The following is a 27081-nucleotide window of genomic DNA, read 5'->3' on the forward strand; positions in this document are numbered from 1 at the left end:
TTCAGCCAAGGTGGGACTGTGGCTGTAGAGAAAATACAGACAGTGTTGTAAATGTAGTAGCCAGATTTGGACAGATCTGCAGCAAGGGAAATCATGACTAAAGAAGGGAAATTATGGACAGTTACATTCATAATGGTGCTGAATTGGTAATAAACATACATACATGTGAAACTGTACACTGTAAGGGAAATCCAGCTTTGGCAAGTGATTGAACAGGATGATTTAATAGATATCACACATGAGAGTAATTGGAGAGAGATTTCCAAAGGAAAACTAGAAGTGGCAGATGATGGATGTGATTTAATATTGAACTAATTCAAGATTGTGATTCTGTAAGTGGAGGAGTCTCGTGGTGCTAGGTACAATGTTACTGGGATGTAGGAGAAAAAACTTGCCAGACCACCACAAAGATTTCATAAGACATCCAGGGCTGAAATTCTGATTTTCCTAGAGATATCTTCTTCTGTGCCTAGGGCAGCAGTGTTTCCTCCCTTTCCTCCTATCAGTAAAGTCAGGTTTTTTAAAGTCCCTGAAGTGAATATCTAATTAACCAGTATCCTCCTCTAAGAACCTCCTTATGGGAGCAAGGCTAAGAGTCTTTTATCTCCAGTGGTCCCTTGTCACCTCAGACGGATGAGTCCTCCACATTCTGAAGCAGAGTTTTGCTCAGACAAGTTCTATCTACCACGTCATCATTTCTCAAGGATACATTGAAATTCACCAGTATCAGGAAAAGACATCACCGGAAGAGAATGGATTTTGTTGGTTCCTGAATTCCTTAGAGAGGTTGGCTAAGGAAGACCGTGGATCTCAGCAAGAAGGAGGAAAATTGAGTATTTTCTAGAGGTGGGCAAAAGCCTGTCTATTTGCGGACAAAAGTTGTCTATTTTGCACCTTCCAGATGCTTTCTCGCCATGCACACTTCATACATCACAGCCAGTGAATTTATTTGATGTCTGATAAGAGAAATGACACTTGCAGTTCAGCATGTTTCATTTAGACTAGTGTCAGTGCAAAGGGTATTTGCTTGATCACAGTAACGGTGTAATTATGATGTAATTAGCAATTACATAGCACTTTTTAATACATAGGTTTCCAAGAGCTTTACAGGGGTTGGAAATAATTATTAAACTCCATTAATAGGGAAACCGAGGCACAAAGAGTGGTAATTTGCCTTTAGACATGTTTCCTGATTCCTAATTTGTTGCCCTATCCACTGGGCTATTCTGCCTTCCCAGGTTGGCAATGCATGTTGTCTCATCTGAAAAACTGGCTAACAAGGACAGCACTTTGGAAAGGATTTACATGAACTTCCATGGCACCATCCTGCTCGTTTCTTTTGGTACTAGTACAATAGGTTCTGCTGTCTCTAAGAGGTTCGTTGCCTAAGGTTAATTCTGAATTAAACAAAATCTCAGTTTGTTCCCTAAGAGAAACAGAATACTTAGAAGCTCCTCCAGACCACAGCTCATTTCAAAGCCTTCCTGAATCAAGACAGGATCTGAGAAGTTGTGGATTTGGTGGAGAATGTTTGCTAGAGAGAACAGATTTCAGCAAGAACCATAATACAGATCTTGGTCCTGATGATTGCAACCATTTTTGTGGTACACATTGCATGCCTCCACTTGGTGCAACCTCAGTGGAGCCTGAGGTTTGGTCACAGATCACCAGATTGAGTGTATGTAGGGAAAAGCCTGTAAAAATAACAGTCAACCTGCAAATGGGAAAGGATTTCCAGATTCTCCAATCCAAGTCCTAGTAACCACTGGTTCAATTAGCTTGGAACCCAGAATCCACAGAAAGTGATTTCAAACCAAGCCCCTTGTCTCTCCAGAAAGTTCCTATCCACACACATTCTGGAGACAAAGTCAGTTCTGTATGCACATAGTACTCTTAAAGACTTGGAATCCTAGTGTCATGTGGGATTGGGCAGACTCACACAAGTTGGCAGGAAAGAAAAACTCGGGTCCAGCAGGAGGAGCTATCCTCCATCTCATTCCACTGCCATTTCCTTGCCTGTGAACTAGTTGTTTTTCCCAGTCATTGAAGATGCCAGATACGTAGGAGGTCACCTATGCTCTTCATACAGATTAAGGGGCATCCTACAGTGACGAGGAGAAGCTGGGGGGAGGGACACTGTAAATCATTCCCCTACCCCTAGTGCACCTGCCATAGTTTTGTAATGTAGTCATTTCAGAAAAATATCTGCTTCATTTTGGTGTTTCTCCCTAGATTTAAGTTCAAATACTTTTTCTTTTTGAATTTTGATCAGTTTCTTTAAAAAAGTGATAGAATTCAAATGAGTGTTATCTTGAAATGTGCATAATTTCAAGTGTATGAGCATGCTACAGTTTTCTTGCCAAAAAGTGGCCCCTCAGCCAAAATTTCTGAAGTGTGAACATTTTTTCAATTTGTATTTCCTTTCTGAAGGAACTCTTCTTATTGGCCAGAAACCTGCAAAATTCAGACAAATGAAAATGAGTGCTTTTCTGGTTTCTGAAACTGAGCAACTGTTTAGGCTACACAAAGGGCTTAACTTCCTGTCAAGGAAAAAAGGCTGACACAATCTTAATTATGGTGTTGCTAGTTGTGTCTATAAAAATAATAGTCTTAAAACAGTAAATTAACAGACAAAAGTCCACTCTTTTTATTTGTATTACAGTAGAGTCTGAAAGCCCCAACCAAAATTGGGATCCCATTGTTCTCGGCATTGCACATACACATAAAAGAGACAGTCCCTGCCCAAACGCATTTCCAATTTAAATAAAGCAGATTAAAGTGGGAGGGTAAATTGAGGCACAGAGAGGGGAAGTGACATGCCCAGGGTCACAAAGCAGGTCAGAAATAGAAGCTAGGTTTCTCGGGACTACCAATCTGGCCTCCTAACCATTAGACCACACTGTCTCCCGCTGTGATTCTTGTCCTCCATCTCAGTGCAGACAGCATTGTGTTCTTGAGAGGCCCTGCACAATGGAAAGCATATTGCTGTGACAGTGCCTGAGAGAAGACAGCCTTCAACTCCCTCATCTGCCTGAAAAAGACTGACTCAGAGAGTTCCCTCTCCATAGCTTTCTCCCCTCCTCAACAGGCAGAGTCCTGCAGTCCTCCTAAAATAGAACAGTCAGGTCCACTCTGAAGATGTGGGCTAATGGATGTTTACTGTTGACTGTTCTTCCTCATGGAGCATATGTTGCTCCCCCCCCCCTACCTACTGGCCAGACACTGCACCCGCTGCAGATGAAGAGAAACCGTTTCCACTGTTAGGGACTGGAGCTTAGCCCAGTAGCCAGATTGCCCACATATCATGTGCAGTTCAGCTCATGTGTCTCTTTCAGACCCTTTGCCCCTTAGGGCCTGTGAAAGGGACCAGTGTTCAATATGGAACCCAGTGTGGGTGCATATGTGCCTTGTGTGCAATATCACATGTATTTTGAATAGCAGTGTCCCTCAGGGCCATGCTTCACCCTGTGCTGCCTTGTGCTCCCATGCAAGAGCAGAAAGGGCAGAGCAGCCTCAACCCTCCCTCAGGTCCCTCTGACGACCAGTGGTGACCAGATAGAAGGAACCTGGACTGTCTGAGACCAGTTTCTGTTCTTCTGAACATTCAGAATTTTAACCTGTGCAGAAACCTCTCTTCACCATCTTTTTGATTAGTTCTTTATTCTTTAGTTGGGCGCAAAAAAAAAAAAGAAGAGGACAGATGGAGGGAGACTCCTCCCTGTACATCAGGATTGATGGGCTTCTTACCCACAATTAGTAATGTCAGGCTCTGAACCCACTGGGCTCAAACTCTGTCCTTCCTGCTATGATCTGATGCCATTAATCATTGGACACAGCAAATGCCTAAGGGAAGGACACATCCCAAACATGTGTTCCATCTGCCGCTCCTTCTCGTCCTGCACCCAAAAATTTCAAGATGCGAGGCTCAAACTGCACCTCGTGGAACAATCCATCAAGGTTGCATCCAACTCTGGAGAGGAGACAACGAGATTATCTTCAGCAAGAGCCCCAGCTAGTAGGCACCGCACCACCACCACTTCCCTTCATCAGATGCGGACAGACATTATGGCAGGTAGATAGGTGCAGGGTGTTGTCACCCAGAGCTACCCCATCCAGTTCCTTTCCCTTCTCCACTCCACTTCCCCATTCCTCTTCAGGGACCCTTCTCACAACACCTGTTACAAAAAGAAGTGGTCTTCGTGCTTCATATAGAAGCCACAGAAGAGGTTCTGCAGGACTACAGGGGAACAGGCTTCTACTTGTAGTACCTCCCCTATACCAAAGAAGAAAGGAGGTCTCATCCTGTCCAAGATCTCAGAAGACTGAACAAATACATATACCACCTCAGATTCAGGATGGTAATGTTTGACTTTTGATGCATTCCATCACTTCTAGCTCAGGATTGGTTTGTGGCTTTTGGCTTACAGGATGCATGTTTCCACATTGCCAATCACAGAAAATACCTGCGATTTTCAGTGGGGCCCAAACGCTCACTGTCAGTACAAAGTACTGCCTTTCAGAATCTTCATGGCACTGAGTCTCTATATGAAATGCCTCACTGTGGTCATGGCACACCTAAGGAAAAAGGGGTATCCACGTCTACCTGTATCTAGATGACTGGTTGACCAGAGGGAGATCATATCAAGAAACGCTGAGAAGCCTCAGTTGTGTGTGCTTTCTCTCTTTAGCCACCTGGGCCTGTTAGTGAACTATGAGAACTCGTCTCCCATCCCATCACAGCCAGTAGAGTTCTTAGAGGCCAGGATATATTCCACGACAGCAAGGGCATACTTACCTCAGGACAGATTCCTTGCACTTCAGTCATTACTGTACGTGGTGATATCACACCTGGCTACATTAGTACAAACTTGCCTCACGTTATTATGCCATAGTCCGTGTGCACATACATGGTGCCACTTGCCAGACTTTGCCTGAGGCCTCTACAGGTCAGGTCCTTTTTCATGACAAAGACTTTCAAAATGGGTAGCACATTGCATCTCACTGTGCTGCCAACTGACTGATGTACCTCTCCCACTGACTATTAAGGCTTACTCCACCAGAGTCCAAGCAGCATCCTTGGCCTGTTTCCAAAATGTGCTGAAATGTGCAAGGCTGCTACATGAAGCAATCCATTCATGTTTGTCAAGCATTATGTGTAAACCTAGGAGATTTTTGGACAAAAAGTTTATTCTCTGAAAATTGCATTTTTGGGACAACCAAAGCTATTTGGCAAGTCAACATAGTTTCAGCCAAAAAACAAAACAAAACAGAAGAACGAAATTCACAAGCAGACTTAGGCACCGTTCCACTTTGTATAAATAATTAAATATTAATCAGAGCAGGGACTGGAACCTGAGTCTTTCCCCACCCCCTCAACCAAGTGCCCTAACCAATCAGGCAGTCTCCCACCTTTCAGATGAGTGCTCTAACCATGGGGCTATAGGGTATAATTTAATGAATGACTACCCTACAGATAACTGTGGTTCTTTGAGATGTTGTAGTCTGTGTGGATCCCATGACCCACTCTCCATTCCCACTTTTTGGAGTCCTCAGCAGTCATGGGCTTTGAATTGCAAGGGAACTGAGTGAGAGTTGCAGCCACTCCACCTTTTATGCCCTCAAAAGGGAGGAGAAGGAGGCATAGGGCACATGCATAGCCCTGAAAGACAGTGCTGTTAAAAATAAATTTTTCACACACGAGGCACATGTGCACAGACACTAGGATCCACGCTGATTATAGCAATCTTGAAGAACCGCAGTGACTGTTGGGTAAGTGTTTCTTGTTTAGGCTTTAAACTAATTTCAGCCAATTTGGACCCAAAATTCATTTTCCACAAATGTTTGTATGAAAAAAATTTTACTTGCTCAAATATGCTTGAAAAGTTAAGACTAAAGGGGTGTGAATGTGGTGAGTCAGAATTCAGTTTCTTATTCATCCACTATAATTTTTCCAAATCTTCACCCATCTCTACTTCAGATGCTATAGAACCTATTTCTGAGCTGACTGCCAAAATTCCTCATTCCCCCCCCCCCCCCCCCAACACTGCAGTAATTTTATTTTGCTGATATTTCTGAGTTACTAGTGAGTTATGCAAAGCACCATTCTCTTTGGATACTGCATATCGTGCTAGTTTTCTAACTGAAAAAACTGTGCAATGAGGATTACAGTATATATATAAAGTGCTGTCAAATGCACAGTGTAAATGAGCTGGGAAAATAGAGAAGTATTTTTTCCTTGATCTCAGTGAGTTACTGTAACCTTTGTAGGTACATTTCCAGAATGTTCTACTGTCCCTTTAAAACACTTCATTGTGATCACCTAGAACTTCTTTTTACAACTCCCTTCCAAGGTCACCTTCCCCATCCCGTGTTCCCAAACTGCATCAACTCCACTTCATCAGCTGGCTATGCAGAATCTCTGCATAACAAGATGTTCGTGTTCCCAACTCCTTTTAAAGGAACTAAATCAGTAACATACTGGATCCCAAATGTAGATGACCAGGCAAGTCAAGTTCAGGGTTCTCTTTGATTAGTTGCAAAAAATCTGTTTTGGTTTTGATTGACATGCAACTGTAAGTACATTTGTGTCTTAACCCAGTTACAAGAAGGGTTACAAAGGGTTATACGTTTTATAGCTTTTGCTGTATTTTTAAACCGTTGTAAAAAACTTCCAATGATTAACTGTGGAACTTGGTTTAAAAAGTTCTTTATTATGACAATTATATTGCATCTTTGGGATGATTTTTGTATGGATTTATTTTGACCAAAAAGGAAAAAAAAGTCCATTTTCTTTTAAATTGTGTTGTTTTTAAAAGGATGACTCTCACAAAAAGGTCAGTTTAGGTACCCGTCATTTCTGCTAGCCAAAGCCAAAGCAACAGTGCTGCTGCCCCAGGGTCCCTGTGCTTGTAGATATACATTTCAAGTGCACTGTAATGCATACCTCAGAGGTGTATAAAATCATAATAGAACATTTTATCATAGCTATGTAAGGGGATGGTATATACAGTCTGAATGGCTAACCATTGAAAACATTCTGTACAAGGCATTTGACACTAATTTTACTGGTCAAATCCTTCTTTGAAAAAAGTCTGCCTTGACAAGCAATTTACTAGATCCCTTCGCAGAGAGAGCCTGTCTTGATGGGTTGTCGCATAAGCTATTTGACATTTGTCCCCAGTCAGACCGGATGCCACATGAAAAATTTACTCCAGCAAGGAGCTCCCAGGAATAAACCGTTCTCTAGTGTTGCTCACAGGGGACTCAGCAAGGTGAGCGGAACTTCAACTTGTCACGGATGCTCTGTTCTGACAAACATAAGTAGATGCTAATGGCTAAATCGTGACAGAATAAAGTCCCACAACCATATGGCTAATTGCCACAACAATATCTTCAGTGTTATTAATCAAGTTTTCATAGTGTGCCATGATAATTGGAATAATTAGAAACAGCATAAGCATTGCTTGCCTCTGCTACATATACTACAGAAAGGGACCTGGAACAACCGCAGTTGCACTTTCAATATTGTGTTTTTTAAATGCTTTTCTTTCCAGCAAATACTGTGGTTAATTAATGAATTTGCTGTTTGCCACCAGTCTTTTGTTGTTAGCAGGGCTTCTGCGGGGGCGCCTAGGTAGCTAAATGAGACCAGTAAGCCCCTTGTGTCCCTCTTTAAAGATGCAGTATTCCCATAAGGCAGGAACCACACAGCACAGAACTTGGCGACTCTGAGATACTGTAGATTATAAAACTTAAAAGTTCTTACTTTTTTACATTAATTTGTATAGCATATGTCTAAGTATGTACGAACAAACAAACGAGCCTCAATGTATAATAATTCTTTTGGTGTATAACAAGTTTAACAAAAGCAACCCACTCCCCAGTGTGTAGTGACTAAATTAAAGTAGAGAGCAACAATATCTGAATAAATGTGATTAGATGTACAAAAAGAACACTTCTATTGCTCACATTTTCCTGTTACAGAAACTAAAAAAATTTTTTAAGTTGTAACTATTTTGTGAGCTACCAGTACTGATCAATGTAAACAATAATTACCAAATATAACTTACCAAAACCTGTTCTTCCTTATGCTGTATGGTAGTGGAATAGATCTGAATTATTATACTCTACCTCTGGAACTAAGGATATAAATAAAACAGTGTTTGTAGCATTTTTATTTACACTAAATAGCTGAATTATCATCATGTCTTTCGTACTGGAATAGTTATTCACTGGACACTGATGTCTGGAACTGCAATATCAATGAGGAAGCACCAGTGTTTCTTAGGTGTACGTATAAACATTTAGTTGACTGGTCAGTAAAAGTGGCAGATTGATGATAATGACTCTTCACTGGATGTATGAAGGCATTTAGCCAAACTAATGGATTGAAATGGACTGCTGTGTGTATGGCCTCTAAACAGCTTCTTAATTTAGTTTTACGGTTTACAATAGATATAATATTGAATTCAGATACGATATAAATCTTCCCTCTCCCTGTTTAAAAAAAATACTTTCCTGATTTGAGAACTACCACACAAGGAGATTTTGAAATGTTATATATTTAATTACACGTAGGCCTGCAACAATCAAAACCTGATTTTGATCAAAGGTAGTAGGCATTCTGTTTGCTTTGGGCCCAATCTCTTTTTAATGATGACTCTTAAGGAGAAGACATTTGTATTGTAACAAGGTTGTTACACTAGGATGGAAACACATTTCTGCAATCAGGATTCTCTACTGTTCTGAGGGCTGTCCAGGATGATACTCTGCTGCAAAATAATGGCCTGATTTAACAACAGCTCTGAGCATAGAACTCCCATAAAAGTGCCTTGAATTGAATTGGTGCAGAACTGGGTGCTCCAAGTGCTTCACAATAATTAGGAATCTTGGCTGCTGGGTAGATGAAAAAGGGCCAGTGAATACAATATAAAACTAATCTATTTCCAAAGATCTTGCATCAGATTCAGCTTCTTACTATCCCCTTAATTCTTTCTCTCTTCTCCCTGGCAAGTATGGGGTACCTTCAGCATGATGCCTGAAGTTAGTTTTGCATACATAGCTACTTAAATTGAATTAGCAGGGTTTATCTGTCCAAATAATTAAATAATTTTGGTTCTAGAAAGGGTAGTCATCCATACAGATAGATTTCTGTTGGGTTAACAAGACCTGAATCCCTCCCACTAGTGCTAGTAATATATTTTTGTATTCTGGACATGATTCCTACTGAGGAATTACTTAATGTATTGATAGGTTAACTTTATTTTGCAGCTGGGAAGCCTCACAAGTTTCAGCATTCTCTGTGCTTTAAATCTAACTATAAGCTTTTTCGATTAAATATATTGAAGATGTACTCTCACCACTTCTGTGTAGCTAAGCGTTCAGTTTTACCATTTTCTTGTTAACACGTAGTTTGTGTCACTGGTCATGCTGCCATAGTTAATTTTACTGTGGAAAACTGTTGAATTTCCTTTTTGCTGAAATCTAAAATTGTCTCCACTAGTAACTTGATTCTTGATAACATAGAAAAGGAATACATTACATAAACTGTAAGAAGTAAAGGCAGAATGATGACATTTTCAGGGTGTATTGTTTCAAATGAAGACTGGTCTTTATATGTGTTTGAAGTAAGTTGCTTCTCTGGGGTTGAGAGGCATCTTGCTACCACCTGCTTTTAGCGTGAAGAAGCCTTGTACGGCACCTGCCATGGGTCACTTCCCCAACGCCACCGGCACCGGCAACACAAGCACTCCCCTACAGGACTCACAGACCCTGCTGTCCAGTTAGCTATAGGCACGCTATAGCCCTCTGAGCATCTTCCTGGAGTGTGCCTCAGCCACTGGTCCCCTGGACATTCACAATATTCATTGAACCGCTGCTTCCAAAGTAACAGTACATCCCAGGTTACTGGTTCCAGCTCAGATCACCGCTCTGCTTAACTTGCAGCACTTAGATATGTTTATAGTGAAATCAAATAAGTTTATTTAACAAAGCATAGAGATTCAAGTAGTAGCAAGTAGAAATATTGGAAACAAATGGTTACCTACAAAATAAAATCGTAACACACATTCTAGAACTTCAACTTAATTAACAATATACTCTCATGTCTAATAGAATATTGCTTGCCCAAAAATCTTGTAGCACTTTACAGCCAGGCTGACTGTGTGCCTTTTTTCGAGTCATGCACACTGTCAGTTTGCCACCTAGGTGAAGGAATCAGTGTGTCTCTTTGCATTCTTAGATACACCAGACCAATCCCTTGTCTTTATTCATAAACAGGACAATCCACTGGTGTATATTTTCATCCTGTAAATTCCTCCTCTCATAAATTTTTCAATTTCTCACTTTGCTCCTGATTCAGTGTGCAAATAGGCATACAGTGTGAAGCATACAATACACAAACGGCCAGACATGGAGATAGATGACAGTTACCTCCTGCCTGAAAGGAACACCTCCAAGGTATGTTACCTCGTGGTGACCTGCCTGAACTCCAAGATCCATAATTTTTAGTATGGATACATAACTCATTAAGTATTATCCATATGTACATTTTGCAATGATCATCATAACCAGCTGGCTAGTGGCTCTCAATAGAGACCTCACATACCACCCTTTGGAGAACTATTATGCATATGTCCAACCCAGGGATACCTGTAAAACCTTATGCACACCCTGTGCCTTCTGCCAGTGGGCACCATGGGGTCCCTGGGTCACAGTTGATTCCTCTAGTTCAGTTATTCTGTTCATATATTGCACATTTATTTTACACTGGCTGTATAAAATGATTGCCCGGTTGTCTTGCAGAATGTCATCAGATTTTGACAGTTCTTATTCAGTCCTCTGGGACTAAGTATAATCCATTTTAAAGGAAATATTGAGCGTCTAACCCACGAGGGACTCAAAGTTATCTGCTAGTCCTAATGTGTGGATGCCCTTCTGATGTGAAGATGCTATATAGCTGTTAGACCAGTCATTTTCAACCCGTGGTCCGCGGACCCTGGGGATCCACAGACTATGTCTAAGACTATGTCTAAGATTTCTATTTGAAATTTCATTCGAAATTTTTAGGGGACTGCAAATGGAAAAAAGGTTGAAAACCACTGTGTTAGACCAATTCAATTCTCCTGTTAATAAGTGGTGAATTGACCTTTTTTGTAAAATACAGAATATTTTATATAAGCCTCACTCACAAAGTGCCCTCTTTTCAAGAATATCTATTTAGACTGAATGTTCTATAAAATATTTGGTAGATGAGGGTTTATTCACTGAGGGTTTGTTAACGGATATGCAGTCTTGTTGGAAGAGTTTGGGTAACTCAGTTGCCTTTTTGCCAAACTCTCCTTTTCTCACGAGCCCCAGTTTAATCTTAAATATGTACAAATACTTTGCACTTGTATAGCATTTTCATTCATTCATTTCAGTGTTTTACAAAGCTCTCCAGGAGTCTTTATCTACATTTTTTGCAGATGGAGAATCTTTGGCCAGAAAGATGACTTAACTGACTTACCCTGTGTCGCAAAGGAGCTCCATGGTGGAGCTAGCACAGACCTCCTGACACCCAGTCTTACACTCTGTCTCTTTGAGCATGCTGCCTCACTAGTGTGTTAAGATTAAGACAAGTTTTCCAATAACTGTTCCATTGCTTTATGGACACCTTTTTTCGGTCTTCAGTAGCTCAATCGTCTGAGCTCTTTACTGAAAAACTTCCTTCAGTGTAATGAAAGAAGTTTATGTAGTACACTGTAATGTGACAGTATAAGAATAAAGTGGTGGTGTTCTGGCTGACATGTTTTAAAATGATGGATTACAAATTTACACCAGTAGTAAAGTCTGCTGCTTTAATGCTTATGATGGGAAAGTCTCCTACATGGAATATGAATGGTAAAAGCTTGATGAAACATTTCAGTACATATTTGGACATTTAAAAAACTGTCAATAAAATTATGTTACTCCTTTTTATGGTAAAAAGATAATAAATGGCCTTTCAGATAAGGCTGACTGTCTTCACTGGCCTTGATTATTCTACGTGGAAATGTAATATCTCTAGTAGAACTTAATGCCCAGGGTGACTAAAACTGTAGTGGGATTCCTACTTCAGAGATATATTGTACAAAAGAAGAATGCAGCATCACTGAACCCTACTGTATGCACCAAAGAATTAGGTGTAAAGACATTAGCTAATCTATTCTAATGCCTTTAAAATAGCCTTTATAAAACGCTGACAAATAATTGTTTTTCTAATATAATTTTCTACTTTAAAATTTATGTAGGCTGTAACTGCCAAAGCAAATTTTAATCAATGCGTTCTCATTTTTGGAGAATAAAAAGCAGGAGGAAGGAGTTCATAATTGCTAATAGCTGAAAACACTAGAAATATCACTAATTTAGTAGTGGCTTTTTTGTTTCCTTAGTTTTATTACTATATACAGTATTTAAAATCATGTGGTCATATTATTTTTGTTAAAACAGAAAATGTTCCCATTACTGTGCAGTGTTTTTCAAAAAGCAAATGTATGGGTATCATCACTAGTTAAGACTGTAATTTTGTAATGAGTGTAAATAATGAACAGTTGAAATTCAATAGCCATACCCTGACATTCTTGCATTTTTCTCTCTTCTGAACATGGATTTTTGTCATTGAAATACATTATTTTATAGCTACAAGAGGTGAAATCCAGAACCCACTGAATTCAATGGGAGTTTTGACACTGGTAGGCCAGGATTTCGCCAAAGGAATATAACAAAACTTTGTATATTTCTATTTTGTTTCCCACGCCATTCTGTGCTACACAGTTTACTTCTGTGCATCATTAAATGGACACCATTGTCCCTGCTTTTTAAAGTTGGCTATTGTCCAAGCTCCTCCATCTTAATTATTTTGCAGAAATATAGCAGCCTTTCTCAGCCTCTACCCTGGGGAAAAAATACATTACAAGCCAGACTGCTTCTCAATGAATCATACTTCTAGCCAAGACAGCTAGAAACTTGACCACTTTTCCATATTTTTTGTTCCTCTGTACCATGTCTGGAACTGGGGCCGCAATTTACAAAAATGGGTGCCTTGAGTTAGACTCAGAAGTCCAGAGATAGAATTATCACTATCACAATATAAAAGTCTGTATGAGTCTCCAGCTTCCTCATTCCTTCCTGCTAAGGCAGCTGGGAGATTTTTTTCAGTGGCCCCTCCCACTTTTAAACTTCATGTTCTTTGTTGTTTTTTGTTGTGAACGTGGGAATTGAAAGCTGAAGAAGTAAGTTTTAGACTTCTCTTTGAAAGTGGTGAGATTGTGGTCCCTCCCACCTCTGCCAGAATTGAGTTCCATTGTATTGAGCCAGCTGATGAGAAAGCTTTGTCTTATACTTTCATGAGCTTTGTCCTCCAGGCTGACAATTTTATAATTTTTGAGAAACATAGTAGATTATTGGCATGGGGAAGAGAGACAGAGAGGTCTTACAGATATCTTGTTCCAACACAGCAAACTAAAACTGCTTGAGGTCAGATGATGATGGTCCCTTCTGGCCTTAAATCTATGAATCTGTAACACTACCAAGGAAAACTTTAGAGTTAAGTCTTCCCAAAATGAAATGTTCCTAATTTGATGTGGAAATGAGTGCCAAACCAAGAGAATAAAGCAACAAAAAACTGTAGTCACCTGTGTTTTAAACACGATGTGGAAATATAGAAAAATCAAAGATCTATAAGTCAGAGAAAAGAAATATAAAGAAAGCCAATCCATTAGAGAGAGAAAAGCTAGTCCAGAGGTAACATGCATGTTAAAGGTTTGTTTCTGTCATGTTTTGGGGTTTTATGTTACAGAAAGCCAATGAAATGTTTGCAAAATCGGAGTGGTATTTTTAAGATTTTTAAGGCCAGAAGGGACAATCTGGTCTGACTTCCTGCATAACACAGGCTGTAGAATCTTACCAAGTAATTTCTGCCTCAGACCCATACCTTCTGTTGGAACCATAAGCATATATTTCAGAAAAACATCCACTCTTGATTTAAAGACTTCAAGTGATGGTGAATCCATGACATTCCAAAGTAAATTATTCCAATGGTTAATTACTAATTCATTATTAAAATTGTACACTTTATTTCTAGTCTGAGTTTGTCTAGCTTCAATGTTTTGTGCTCCTTCCCAGTCTATACAAGTAAACGTCCCCCTTCCTCTATCTCTGAAATTAGTTGGGGGTGGGGGGGGGCTCAAAGGGGCGACAACCCCTTTTCTTCTAGCCAGGCTGGACAAGGACCCACAGCATACAGTTGCAGTTAGCACAGTATCTTAGCATCTGCACAAGAAAATAATCTTGCTATGGAAGTTAAGGTACACCATGCCTTTATATATCTAGATAAGAGTTCTTATAGCAATAAGTCATCATGGCCCAAAAGAAATATGATTGGAACCAGAAAATCCAGAAACAGTTTCAGTTCTTGATTTTCCTTTACCGCGTAAAGTTCTTTTGAAGTTTTATATGCATCATAGTTGTTAGTCACTCTTGTTTCACATCTTATTTCCAAGTAAGCATATCATACCTGAAAGGCTGTCTGCTGTTCATTCTAGCCTATTTGACCATGCGTTTACACATTCAGTTGTTCTAGCTGGAGGTGTAAACCTGAATGTAATTCACTGTTTGTACTAGATCTGAATTCAAAGAGAGGGCTTTCCACTTGAGTATAATTTTCTCAGTGTCAATTCACCTGCAACATTAATTCTGGTGTTTCCTAATTTTTGAAAAAAGAAAAGGAATACATGAAACAATGGGTGTTACCATACACACTGTAACAAGAGTGATCAGGTAAGGTGAGCTGTTACCAGCAGGAGGGCGGCGGGGTGGGGGGAACCTTTTGTAGTGATGATCAGGGTGGGCCATTTCCAGCAGTTGACAAGAACATGTGAGGAACAGTGGGGTGGGGGGGGGGAATAAACATTGGGAAATAGTTTTACTTTGTGTAATGACCCATTCACTCCCAGTCTTTATTCAAGCCTAAGTTAATTGTATCCAGTTTGCAAATTAATTCCAATTCAGCAGTTTCTCGTTGGAGTCTGTTTTTGAAGTTGTTGTTTTTTTTGTTGAAGAATTGCCACTTTTAGGTCTGTAATCGAGTGACCAAAGAGATTGAAGTGTTCTCCGACTGTTTTTTGAATGTTATAATTCTTGACGTCTGATTTGTGTCCATTTATTATTTTACGTAGAGACTGTCCAGTTTGACCAATGTACATGGCAGCGGGGCATTGCTGGCACATGATGGCATATATCACATTGGTAGATGTGCAGGTGAACGAGCCTCTGATAGTGTGGCTGATGTGATGAGGCCCTATGATGGTGTCCCCTAAATAGATATGTGGACACAGTTGGCAATGGGCTTTGTTGCAAGGATAGGTTCCTGGGTCAGTGTTTTTGTTGTGTGGTGTTTGGTTGCTGATGAGTATTTGCTTCAGGTTGGGGGGCTGTCTGTAAGCAAGGACTGGCCTGTCTCCCAAGATCTGTGAGAGTGATGGGTCGTCCTTCAGGATAGGCTGTAGATCCTTGATGATGCGTTGGAGAGGTTTTAGTTGGGGGCTGAAGGTGATGGCTAGTGGCGTTCTGTTGTTTTCTTTTTTGGGCCTGTCCTGTACTAGGTGACTTCTGGGTATTCTTCTGGCTCTATCAATCTGTTTCTTCACTTCAGCAGGTGGGTATTGTAGTTGTAAGAACGCTTGATAGAGATCTTGTAGGTGTTTGTCTCTGTCTGAGGGGTTGGAGCAAATGCGGTTGTTTCATAGAGCTCTACGTCAAGAATTATAACATTCAAAAACCAGTTGGAGAACACTTCAGTCTCTTTGGTCACTCGATTACAGACCTAAAAGTGGCAATTCTTCAACAAAAATAACTTCAAAAACGGACTCCAAAGAGAGACTGCTGAATTGGAATTAATTTGCAAACTGGATACAATTAACTTAGACTTGAATAAAGACTGGGAGTGGATGTGTCATTACACAAAGTAAAACTATTTCCCCAAGTTTATTTCCCCCCACACACACACCCATCGTTTCATGTTCTCTGTGTATATAAAATCTCCCCACTGTATTTTCCATTGCATGCGTCTGATGAAGTGAGCTGTAGTTCACGAAAGCTTATGCTCAAATAAATTTATTAGTCTCTAAGGTGCCACAAATACTCATTTTCTTTTTGCGGATACAGACTAACACAGCTGCTACTCTGAAACCTAATTTTTGAGTGTTTGATTTTGCAACCTTAACATTCTTTTAAGGTAGGTGTTCGGAGTGTAATTTCCAAAGTTTTTTTTTTAGAAAGCTAAATTGAAAATACAAATTACATCATGTGGAACCATACTGACACCCTCCCTCCCTCAATCAGTCTCAGTGGATTCAGGATCTTCAGATCCACAGCACTGTCTTCTACCCCTTGAGCTAACAGAGTGATTGGTAGCAACAGCAGGCTTTTATCTTCTCTGTGGACCTACCACTACAGAGAAATGACATACACACTTTGCCAGTGGGTTTTACTGCTCTTTGTTAGTCAGCAATGGAATGTTCAGACTCAGGAAATCCTGAGTTCTGTTGCAAATTATTGGGAATTACAGACCCTTGTGCTGCTGTCCTCCCACCCATCCTTCTCCTTGGTTCTTGCCCTTTTCCCCACCTTACCACTGCTCTTAATCTCCCCCCCCCCATCTATGACTCATCTATTGCTTTTTTTCTCCTCTTCCTTACTGGTTCCAGCTCATTACTACTCCTTCTCCAGATGCCTCATACCTGTTCCTCTCCCCCTCTGCATTTGAGTCAGAAAACTTGCTCCTCCTGATCACTGCCTGGACACCAGCAAGGGGAGCATTGAGAGCACAGGTGTCTTAGTTCCTATGCCTGACACCATAACAGCCTTGGACAATTGTGAGGAGCAGTTGCTCTGTGGAGTCCAGCTGGCATGTAGGAATTATGAGAGGTTGGACCATGTTCATTCCAGATGGAATCTTCAGAGAAATTTAGCTGGCAAATTAACAAGTCTCTACTGAGCATGTGCAAACTAAGATTTTTTCAGAGCCTTTTAAATTACCAGATTTGAGCACATATCCATGGAGATGGTGAACAGAAAATCCCTGACACCAGTGTGACCCATTGCCAAATTTCATGTTTCTTCTCTGATGTATGGAGGCACTACAGCTTGTAAAACAAAACAAAAAAATGTTAACATGGGCAAAACATTTTTTCCTAAGTATGTTCTTGCACAAACAGCTAAACCACTTTATCAAAAACCTAGAAAAAAAGAAAAATCAGCCTGAGGCAGACACCCAATATGGAAAATTGCAGTCTGAGAATAAATTTGGAAAAGTTATAACTGGAAAACATGGTCTTATACTGAAAAGTATTGGGCAACGTTAGCCATAGGTGTTGCTCTTTGCACAGCATGTGATATATTGAAAGATTGATTAATCTTTAATATAAACACAAACCTTTACTAGCTCTGTTGCTTGTGTAAAGCAATATTAAGTCTCGTCAATTCCCCCACTGAGATTATTTAGCAGCATGATCACTGCTTCAAACCTCCCTTCCAAAGAAGTCATAATTGTCTGAAATACATCCTGTCTTACTAGTGCAAGCCAGTGTAAGGGATCTCTTTCATATTTCTGTCTCATTCAGAAGGAGTCAGTCATCTTGTACATAGCCTGTACAGATGGGGCCAACATTTCACTCAGAAGTCAGTGTCTTGGTTTAAGAAAATCACCTTTAGCTCTTAGTTTGGGGATTCAAAACTTTCAGTGACTATCTGTGGACTCCTGATTTAGCCCCATCTAACTAATTTCAAGATGCCTGAAGAGTAGTCTGTGTTTGTGGTCAATCTTTGAAGTTAGGCTACACCCTTTCTGCAGACATGGCTTCCCATCTATCCGTGTTCATCTGTCTTGCTCCAGTGTCTTCCTTTGTGCTGCACTAGCTTTCCATCACAACTACTCCCATTCTGTCACTGTTACCTCTACTTTCCTATCCCAACTCCTAAGGCTTATGTAGTTCAGGTCAGCCATTTTTAAAGATTTCATTGCTCTTAATGAAGAAGGAAGACGTATATACAGATAAAACCTAAATGCCAAATCAATAGCTAAAATAAATTATATGGCTTCTAAATGATACTGCTTACAGAATTATCCAGTTAATCTTAATCAAAATGGTGGCAATCTTTATTTAAACCTGGTAAAGACTGGGTCATTCCCATAGTTAATAGATATACCAGAGGATTGATTTCTTTTGGTTTCTCTATTCTGTAAGGCCATTAATGAATCATTATCTCTTGCTAGTAATTACTGATCTCTTGAGAGTTGTGGTTTAATTATACAGGAATCATAAGTAGAAGCTAGAATTATGTATTCCAGAGGTATATAGTAGTACTCTTGGATGGTTTATTGGTGCTTTAAAAATTCTGGACTTTTTGTTTTTGTAGAACTTAATTGCTAAGTAGGTCTGGTAAAATATGAATTATTGTATTATTGCAGGTGATAGAAGGTACACTGTTTTGACAGTTGCAGTCTGCAGGTGTAACAGATATAAAGCAAGATTAACAAGACAGACTAATAATTAAACCACAGCCAACCACCGAAAAGGAAAAGGGGTTATCTTGTCCAATGCTATCATTAAGTGCAACTTAAATGCTCTGTAAATATTTGTCAGATCCATAGAAGCCTGTTAATTTCGAAGAAAACACTCCAATGTAAAACTTGATTCATTAAACTAAGTGTGAATATATGAATGTAAAGGCTCATGGAAGTCATGCCATATGGATGATAGGATCCTTGGCTTATGGATGCTATGAGCTAAATGTTACAGAAGAGGAGACAACAGTTAGTATGTCTGCATTTACAGTGGTGTGAATTGTTTGCTCCCATTGGGACAAAGAGGTTCACATAATTAATGGTAGTATCATGGTTGCTAAAGAAGTCCAGTTGTTCTTCTGCACTCTATAACTGTGAAACATGATATCTCTGGAGACTGAGATTTAACTTTCCCAGGAGAAAATGTAAAAGTGGAATAAAAGGAATGATTTCTGCTTGAGCAGAATAAACCTGCATCCACAAACAATTAACACTGCATAATGAAGTAGTAAAGAAGCAAAAGAGATTTCTAATAAAAGCCTAATAACAAATCCCATTAAACCATGGTGTATATTTTCCCTTGAAGTGTATTAGAGTTTTATCCAACCTCCCGAATTAGATTTCAGTAGGTTGTGAGCAAAGTCAGCTCAAATGCTTCAAGCGTAGCTGAGCTTTCGCGCCTAACAGCTTGTGCAATGTGAAAGTTGTGGGTTTAAGGGTGGGAGGGTTTGTTACTGCAAGTAATAGGCTTCATGCAGAGTTTGGGTAATGTTTGTGTCACCGTAGGATAATAGTTTCCTGTAGACTAGGCACTGTAGGGTAATGTGCCACTATATGGTAAAACACCTTATACAGAACATTAAATGTGCTAGATTAGCCTTGCTTTGAGTTGATACTGTTTTGTTGCAACACCCAGCCCTAAAGGTAGGATTTACAAAAAGTGGTAGAAATAGGGGAGGCAGCGCACATTTGATTTTAGTGGAGACAAGAACATTGAACATTATAAAGTAGAAAGTTATACTAATTTTTATATTAACAAATAACAGATTGGCGGAAGAGCACAGATGTACGATAATTTTATATGCAAAGTTTAAATATTTTTGTTTTAAAACTAATGTTCCTTATGGAAAAAAAAATCTGCTTAGAGTTCTGCAAATTCTATGTCTGCAGCAAAGGTTCATTACTGTACAGTGGGTTAGCACTCATACATTCAGTTCCACTAAAGGAAAACATTTGGAATGAAAGTTTTGAGAAGTGAATGAAATCTGATTCATAACATGAGCCTTTTATGAGCTTCTTTTACTAGGCACAGATTCATGCAGCAATTAAGTTGTTTTCCTAAATTTGTAATTGATTGATGTTTGTTGGCTCACATTTGTGCAGAAATGAACTTCTGGTACAAGGGCCCCTCAAAAATTTGTTACTTTACAACTCCAATGAGATAAGGTACAAAGGTTGTCAAATGTCAACTCTTGGAAATCAGTTTAGTCTAGTTGTGAATTCTAGCTGCCTTTTAAGTTCTATTTTTGTTACATAAGCTGCCAGCTTTAAAAAGTGGCTTAATTTGCTTAGAGGAAAATTATAATAAATCTCCCTTTTCACTTCCCATCGACTAAAAGATTTTATGGTAAATAAAGTGTATATACCAGTTAAGAATGTAATTATTTCCTTATAAGCCCATTATGTAACCACTTTAAATGTAATACTACTATTACATACCATTTGTGTAACATTTTATATTTTTCAAACAGCTGTAAAATGTTAATCCTGGCTACAGACCTGTGAGATAGGTCGCTAGTATTATTATTCCTATTTTATGATGTGAAAACTGAGACATACAGAGGCTGACTTGCCTGAAACCACTGAGTGATGGGTTCTTAGCTAACAGTACTATGCTCACTCTGCACTGTCAGTGTTGACCAAATACGACATGTAATCTAGATAGATCTCCACATTTTGGTAAATAGGAAAACACATATATAGACAGCATGGAAGGTGATTCTACTTGTAGAATTGTCTCTACGTTTGATTAAAATTGAAGTGTACATACATAATCAAAATGGTGTATATAACATTTTTTACATACCTGCAATCAGTGTAGTTACATAAAGGGAGGAGGTCCCTTTCTGGTAACCGCAATCCAATCCATAGTGATTCCTGCTTCATTTGCCTGGACTTTTTGGAGATTTAAATAAATCACTGGCTTTATCCTGCTGCTTAGCTCTTCCAGACTTACATGAATGATATTTTCTCACCCTCTTTTAAAATCAGTATTAATTTAAATGTACAAGATGATGATATGCAGAGTGGTATAAGATTTCTCCACTGTGTCCCGCATGCACAATAACATTTTAATCAATCGAAACTTTTGAAGTCCTTAATGTATTTCCTCCTATAACTGTGTTAGGATATACAACAGCACTTCTCAAAATAAAATTTTTAATAAAAAGATTGTCAAATAAATTAATGCTTTTTAAAATGCCATAAATTGTTTCAGATCATGCCTGATCGTACGATAAATATGCTGACTTAGTAATATTTGTAATTATTTCTACTGAATATATATGGTGTGTTTTTTTTCTAGACGATGGGTAAGGCTCCTATTTGGACGAGAATTCCCACTTCAGGACCTTCTTGTTGTCTGGGATGCTTTATTTGCTGACAGCATCACCCTGGATTTAGTTGACTACATTTTTGTAGCCATGTTATTGTATATTAGAGATGCCTGTAAGTATCAAGTATCTTCTTATCTTTTTTCTTTAAGGTGCAATCCCAGTTTTTTAAAAGAAAGGGTGGAGAGCATCGAAATTTCTGAATTTCATTTTTGAAAGCGTTCTGTGTAATTGAAAATTATTTAAAATGCTAACTACAGTAGGAGTTTCTTGTTACCAAATGTGGTCTGATATATTTATGAAAGACATTGAATGTTGGAGTTAAAACCAAGGTTTGTTTTCTGAATAGTATTATCTTTTTTATACAGAGTTGTGAATTGCATATATAAAGCAGAGTTATACAGATATGTGCAGAGCTCCACCTTCTGACAAAGCTGACGTATTGAAAAGTCTCCCTTTGTGGAAATATCTTCATGCTGTTCTCATTCAGATGAGAAATAGAGAATGTTAAAGGCAATGATCGTTTAAGACAACTACTCATAATTTTCTAACATATATATTTAAGGAAATTTACATATGGAGATAAGTCACAGATATGTTGTTTATTCTATGGGAGTATATTATTTAAATAATAAATGACTTAAAATTATTTTAACACACACTTCTGAGATTTGCCCAATAGTGAAATCTTTATTGTGCTAATGATGTGCAGTAGATACATATGAATGTTAGGCTGGGACAAGTAAGAACATCAAAAATTAAAGTTAATACTCCATCCTTAACTTGTATCTTTGTGAATGGGGGGAAAAGATACTAAATGATTAGTTAAGGAGCTCTTATTTATAAACCAGAACGTATTTCTAGTCATTACAAACGTAAGATTCTGGTTTTTTTAAATGGACCACACAAATCACACCTCTCCATGATGAGAAGTATTTGTCGTAAAATATGTATCACTTTTTATTATAGAGACAAGGTGGGTGAGGTAATATCTTCTATTGGACCAACTTCTGCTGGTGAGCGAGAAAGATACTTTCAAGCTCTGTGTGGCTCAACAGCATGTCTCCCTCCCCGACAGAAGTTAGTTCAGTAAAAGATATTACCTCACCCACCTTGTCTCTCTCAGATTCAAGGACTGACACAGCTACAACAACACTATATACATTTTTATAGCACACTCGTCAAAATTTTACACATACCCATTACCATTAGGTTATAACAGTGCTTTAGGTCCAACAAGATCTAGGACACATAGTTCCAAACACATCTGTGCTTGCTATTTTATGGTCCAGTCCTGCAGATTCTTAAGCATGTGCTTTACACATGCACTAGGTCTACTGACAATTGTGGGACTACTTGTGTACATAAAGTTAATCATGTATAAGCACTAGCAGAATAGGGACCTTAGATTCCTCGTGATGATGCTGCCACTGAACTCATTGTTGAGGTTTTAAAATGCCTGTTTCTGTTTGAGAATGACCTGATTCAGAACCACTGTGGTCTATAAAATAAATCTGATGGTTGTGAAGGCACATTACGTAGAAGTAGTCTTGAAAATTTCGTTGGAAAAATTTAGGGTGAATGTATAGTAACAAAAAGAAAAGGAGTACTTGTGGCACCTTAGAGACTAACAAATTTATTTGAGCATAAGCTTTCGTGAGCTACAGCTCACTTCATCAGATGCATCGGATGCATATAGGAACAGATTTTTTTTAAAAATCAATTTTTTTATTATTATTGTTCCCCTCTAAAAAAGGATATTGTGGGAAAGTGGTCTGGGCACACACGAGCACTCCCTAAACTTTTGGTTTCTTGCAAACTTAGACACAAGCACTGGTATGAAGTAGCTATGAACTGAAATAGTGTTCTGAGAATCCGTATGGAATCAGCATATCAGTTCCCATGACAAGTACAGCCACTGTAAGTAGCTTTTACAAATGGAGCTAGTTTGCCAAAGCCAGATATACTGTATTTGTAATTGATGGCAGGGCACCTTCACTGTTTAAGTAAACATAAATATAAAAATAAATAACTTACACTTGTGTAGACATTTTTAATTATTTTTAAGCTTACGAGGGTGGAATAGCAATGTAGCCAGACATAAGTACAGAATACACTGTCAAACCCAGACTCAAAGTAAGTATGGAGGCTTTTCACATTTCTTGACTTTAGGGAGAAAGAGTGTCTGTGGATCAAAATCAGTATGCTTTTACAGTTTTCAGCAATTTTTTTTATCATTGCTAGTAACTGAGCTTTGAGGAGAAAACAAAACATTTTAGGAGTCTTGTGATACCAAGTTCTGTTCTGAAATTTTTTAAAGCAAATATTTGTGGGAAAACTTCCATTTGTAGTATTCATTTGTTACGGTTTTGTTTTAATTAAAAATACCCAATAATAATTACCCATCCTTTAAACTAATGGACTGGAAAGTTTGAAATTTAAAACTCTCTATACCTTTTAAACAAGGAGAGTTAATATTAGAAGTTCTAAAGCAAAATGAATTATTGCAAAGCCAACCACAACCTATGATAAAGCTGTAATAATGACAACATTTTCATGTATAAAGTTTAGGTTAGCTCTTAAATACTGTGCATGTTAGATTTTTTTAAAATATTCCTTGTTTGTTTTTTGTTCTTGCTGCCATACATACAGTATTTTGTTATCTTGCTCTCAAGAGCATGGCTTCAAGAAAGTGTATTTCTGCTATAATTTTACCCTTTATTTTAAAAATAGACTAGATATGAAATAAAAAAAATTAGACTGTTACATACTGTACCTATGAAAAATGTGGTTGTAATGACAGGATCATTCAGAAGATTACAGATATTTAAGCATGTTCATGAATTCTGAAACCTGCTGTGCACAGATGCACCTCTGTACACATGCAAAACCCCATCAGTCAATGAGAGTCTGCACAGGCAGACAGAGCCCCCAGTTAACGTCCAATTTCAGGATCAAGGCCTAATGCATTTTTGTGGTTGTAAAAATTATCTGCCATTTTGTGGAAAAATTCATGCACAATATCAAAGTTATTTTCCTATCTGTTAAATCTCGGATCTGAAGTATGCACATACTCTTTTCTTATGTTAGAGCATGGAAATATATCTCCATTAACAGAAGCTGATGAGTTCAGAAAGGAGGTTTGAGCACATTTATTTCATGGGGGGTTTTTTCACTGCACAAATATGCAACTGGAGTACAACTGAATATTTTTGTATTTGAGAAAAAAAAATCAGAAAATACAGCAGTGAAATATCTTTTCTTTCAAGTCGAAAAACAAATAGGCTGCTAATGTTTTGCATATTTGTCTGATGTGAGGCCATTGCAAGTACATCAGCATTTGACGGTAGCTGAATAGACAAAATGACTGCTTTTCCATTTGTACAATTTGTTTCTGCTTTAAAACCAGATATGTCCATTATCATTATTATTATTATTGCATACCCAAAAGTGTGGTGGATACTTTGTGGAGGTAAATGAGCCACAGTCCCAGCTCTGAATAGTTTACTTAGTACTTTTGTGATATCTGTTATACAACAAGATGTTCAGGAAGTTATATTTACTTCAACTAAATGGCTACTCTATAAGAAAAAATTGTTATGTCAAATAGAAGGGAGAATCAGTATCACCATTCCTGTGTTGGGACTCCATGTGGATGCAGGAGGTCAGACTAGATGATCATGATGGTCCCTTCTGGCCTGAAAAGTCTATGAGGACTGGGCGATGTCAAACAATACACTCCTAGGCATCTCTTGGCTGGCAAGAAATGAAAACTTGGTCACAGACAGGCACAGTTAATCCACAGACCCCTGCCTCTGCTCATGAATGGTTACTGGGTCAGGGGTAAACTGGATCTTTCTTTAATGGAGGAGCACCCCGGAAAAATCTATTTCATATTTCTGTGAGCACAGAATGACAGTTTTCAAGACTGCAATAGATGCCTTGTCCATTCTCTCTTGGGGGAAGTTTATCTACATCACATCCCCATCAGCAGGAATAGGAAAGATCCTGACCAAGTTTTAGAAAAACAAAGGTTTCATTTTCTTAATTAGCCATCTGCTGTCCCCGGCAAATATAGTGTCCATTCCATTTGCAGTTGGCGGTGATTATCGTGAAAACCTTATAACATCAGATGATTCTGAACCTGGACGTCCTTTATCCTGACATTGCATAGTCCGCAAGGATTCACTAATATTGCATAACGTTAACAGCCAGGGTATACCCAGCTATTCTTCCTTCTCTTTATATTATTTTATCTTCAAATTTTGTTACATTTTGTTCTTATTTTGGGGTGTGTTATTCGCCACATCTCATATTTTTACAAGTTTTGTGGTTCATCAATCCCTAATAGAGAAGACTCACTCTTCTGTCAAATGCTTATTTATTTCTGACTATTCAGAACCTGATCTTTTAGATGTTACAAACACTGAACTGTTGGAAAATTAGTCCTTTTGTGTGCACCCACATCAGTTTTTCCGCACAGCGTTTATAAAGGTCTTCGGTATGTAATCATGTTACAGACTTATATGAGTACTTGTGGCACCTTAGAGACTAACCAATTTATTTGAGCATAAGCTTTTGTGAGCTACAGCTCACTTAAAGCTTATGCTCAAATAAATTGGTTAGTCTCTAAGGTGCCACAAGTACTCCTTTTCTTTTTGCAAATACAGACTAACACGGCTGTTACTCTGAGACTTATATGAGTTGAACGTTCCATACAATTTAAATAACTAGATACAAAGGGAAACCCTTTAACTGACTTCTTGATATAATCAGTTGGATTGAGCTGGTTCATTAATTTAATCAAACAGGTGCTTTTTCTGAGACTGTCATTTTGTTCTCCAGTATGTTAAGATCTAGCCCTTTTGGTTGCTAAGAAAACCTTCAGAATGTTAGCTGAGTATAAATTGCCTGAGATTGGCTTACAGATTGGAACAATGGCACTGAAAGATGTGAACTGCCCCTAATTCTATAACTTAACCATAGTTAAGATTGAGACTAGTTTACTGTTTAGCAGCTGATTTGTCTAAGTGCTCTAAAATCAACATATTTACTTGGATTGTCTTGAAATTTGCTGTGCCTCATGGGAATCCAGGATAGTTGTCCAAATTTGAAATTGTGTAATCCAGCGGTTCGTTAGTTACAGCCCCTTCTTTTTTTAAAAAAAAAAAATCACGTGTAATCAACATTTTACAGTTCTTTTAACTTCTATTTGCACTCATCTGGGGACCAAACTATAGCTTGATTTTTACCCAGCAACTCAGGTTCCTTTTGAAGAAGCATTATTTTAAATGTTATTCAGGGTAAAATTTGGATCTACAATGTGGCTAGGGTCAAGACGCTTGCACATATCATAGAATATCAGGGTTGGAAGGGACCTCAGGAGGTCATCTCGTCCAACCCCCTGCTCAAAGCAGGACCAATCCCCAACTAAATCATCCCAGCCAGGGCTTTGTCAAGCCAGGCCTTAAAAACTTCTAAGAAAGGAGATTCCACCACCTCCCTAGGTAACCCATTCCAGTGCTTCACCACCCTCCTAGTGAAAAAAGTTTTTCCTAATATCCAACCTAAACCTCCCCCACTGCAACTTGGGACCATTACTCCTCGTCCTGTCATCTGCTACAACTGAGAACAGTCTAGATCCATCCACTTTGGAACCCCCTTTCAGGTAGTTGAAAGCAGCTATCAAATCCCCCCTCATTCTTCTCTTCCGCATACTAAACAATCCCAGTTCCCTCAGCCTCTCCTCATAAGACGTGTTCCAGTCCCCTAATCATTTTTGTTGCCCTCCGCTGGACGGTTTCCAATTTTTCCACATCCTATGTAGCAGGACTGAGGCTCTGTTGAAAGCTTGAGTGTTTGCAGGTAGCTGACGTGCTCAGTAAG

General features: G+C 38.8%; 1 protein-coding gene across 1 annotated transcript in view; it reads left to right on the plus strand.

Moving 5' to 3' along the window:
- The window catches only part of TBC1D5 (TBC1 domain family member 5), a 469719-nt gene that overhangs the window by 322530 nt on the left and 120108 nt on the right, over nt 1-27081 (plus strand). Inside the window, exon 15 of the mRNA XM_074945686.1 lies at nt 21168-21310. Coding sequence (XP_074801787.1) covers nt 21168-21310 — 143 coding nt within the window. The remainder of the gene's footprint in view (nt 1-21167; nt 21311-27081) is intronic.

This window comes from Natator depressus, chromosome 2, assembly GCF_965152275.1.
Source record: "Natator depressus isolate rNatDep1 chromosome 2, rNatDep2.hap1, whole genome shotgun sequence".
In the NCBI taxonomy this organism is placed as follows: Eukaryota; Metazoa; Chordata; order Testudines; family Cheloniidae; genus Natator; species Natator depressus.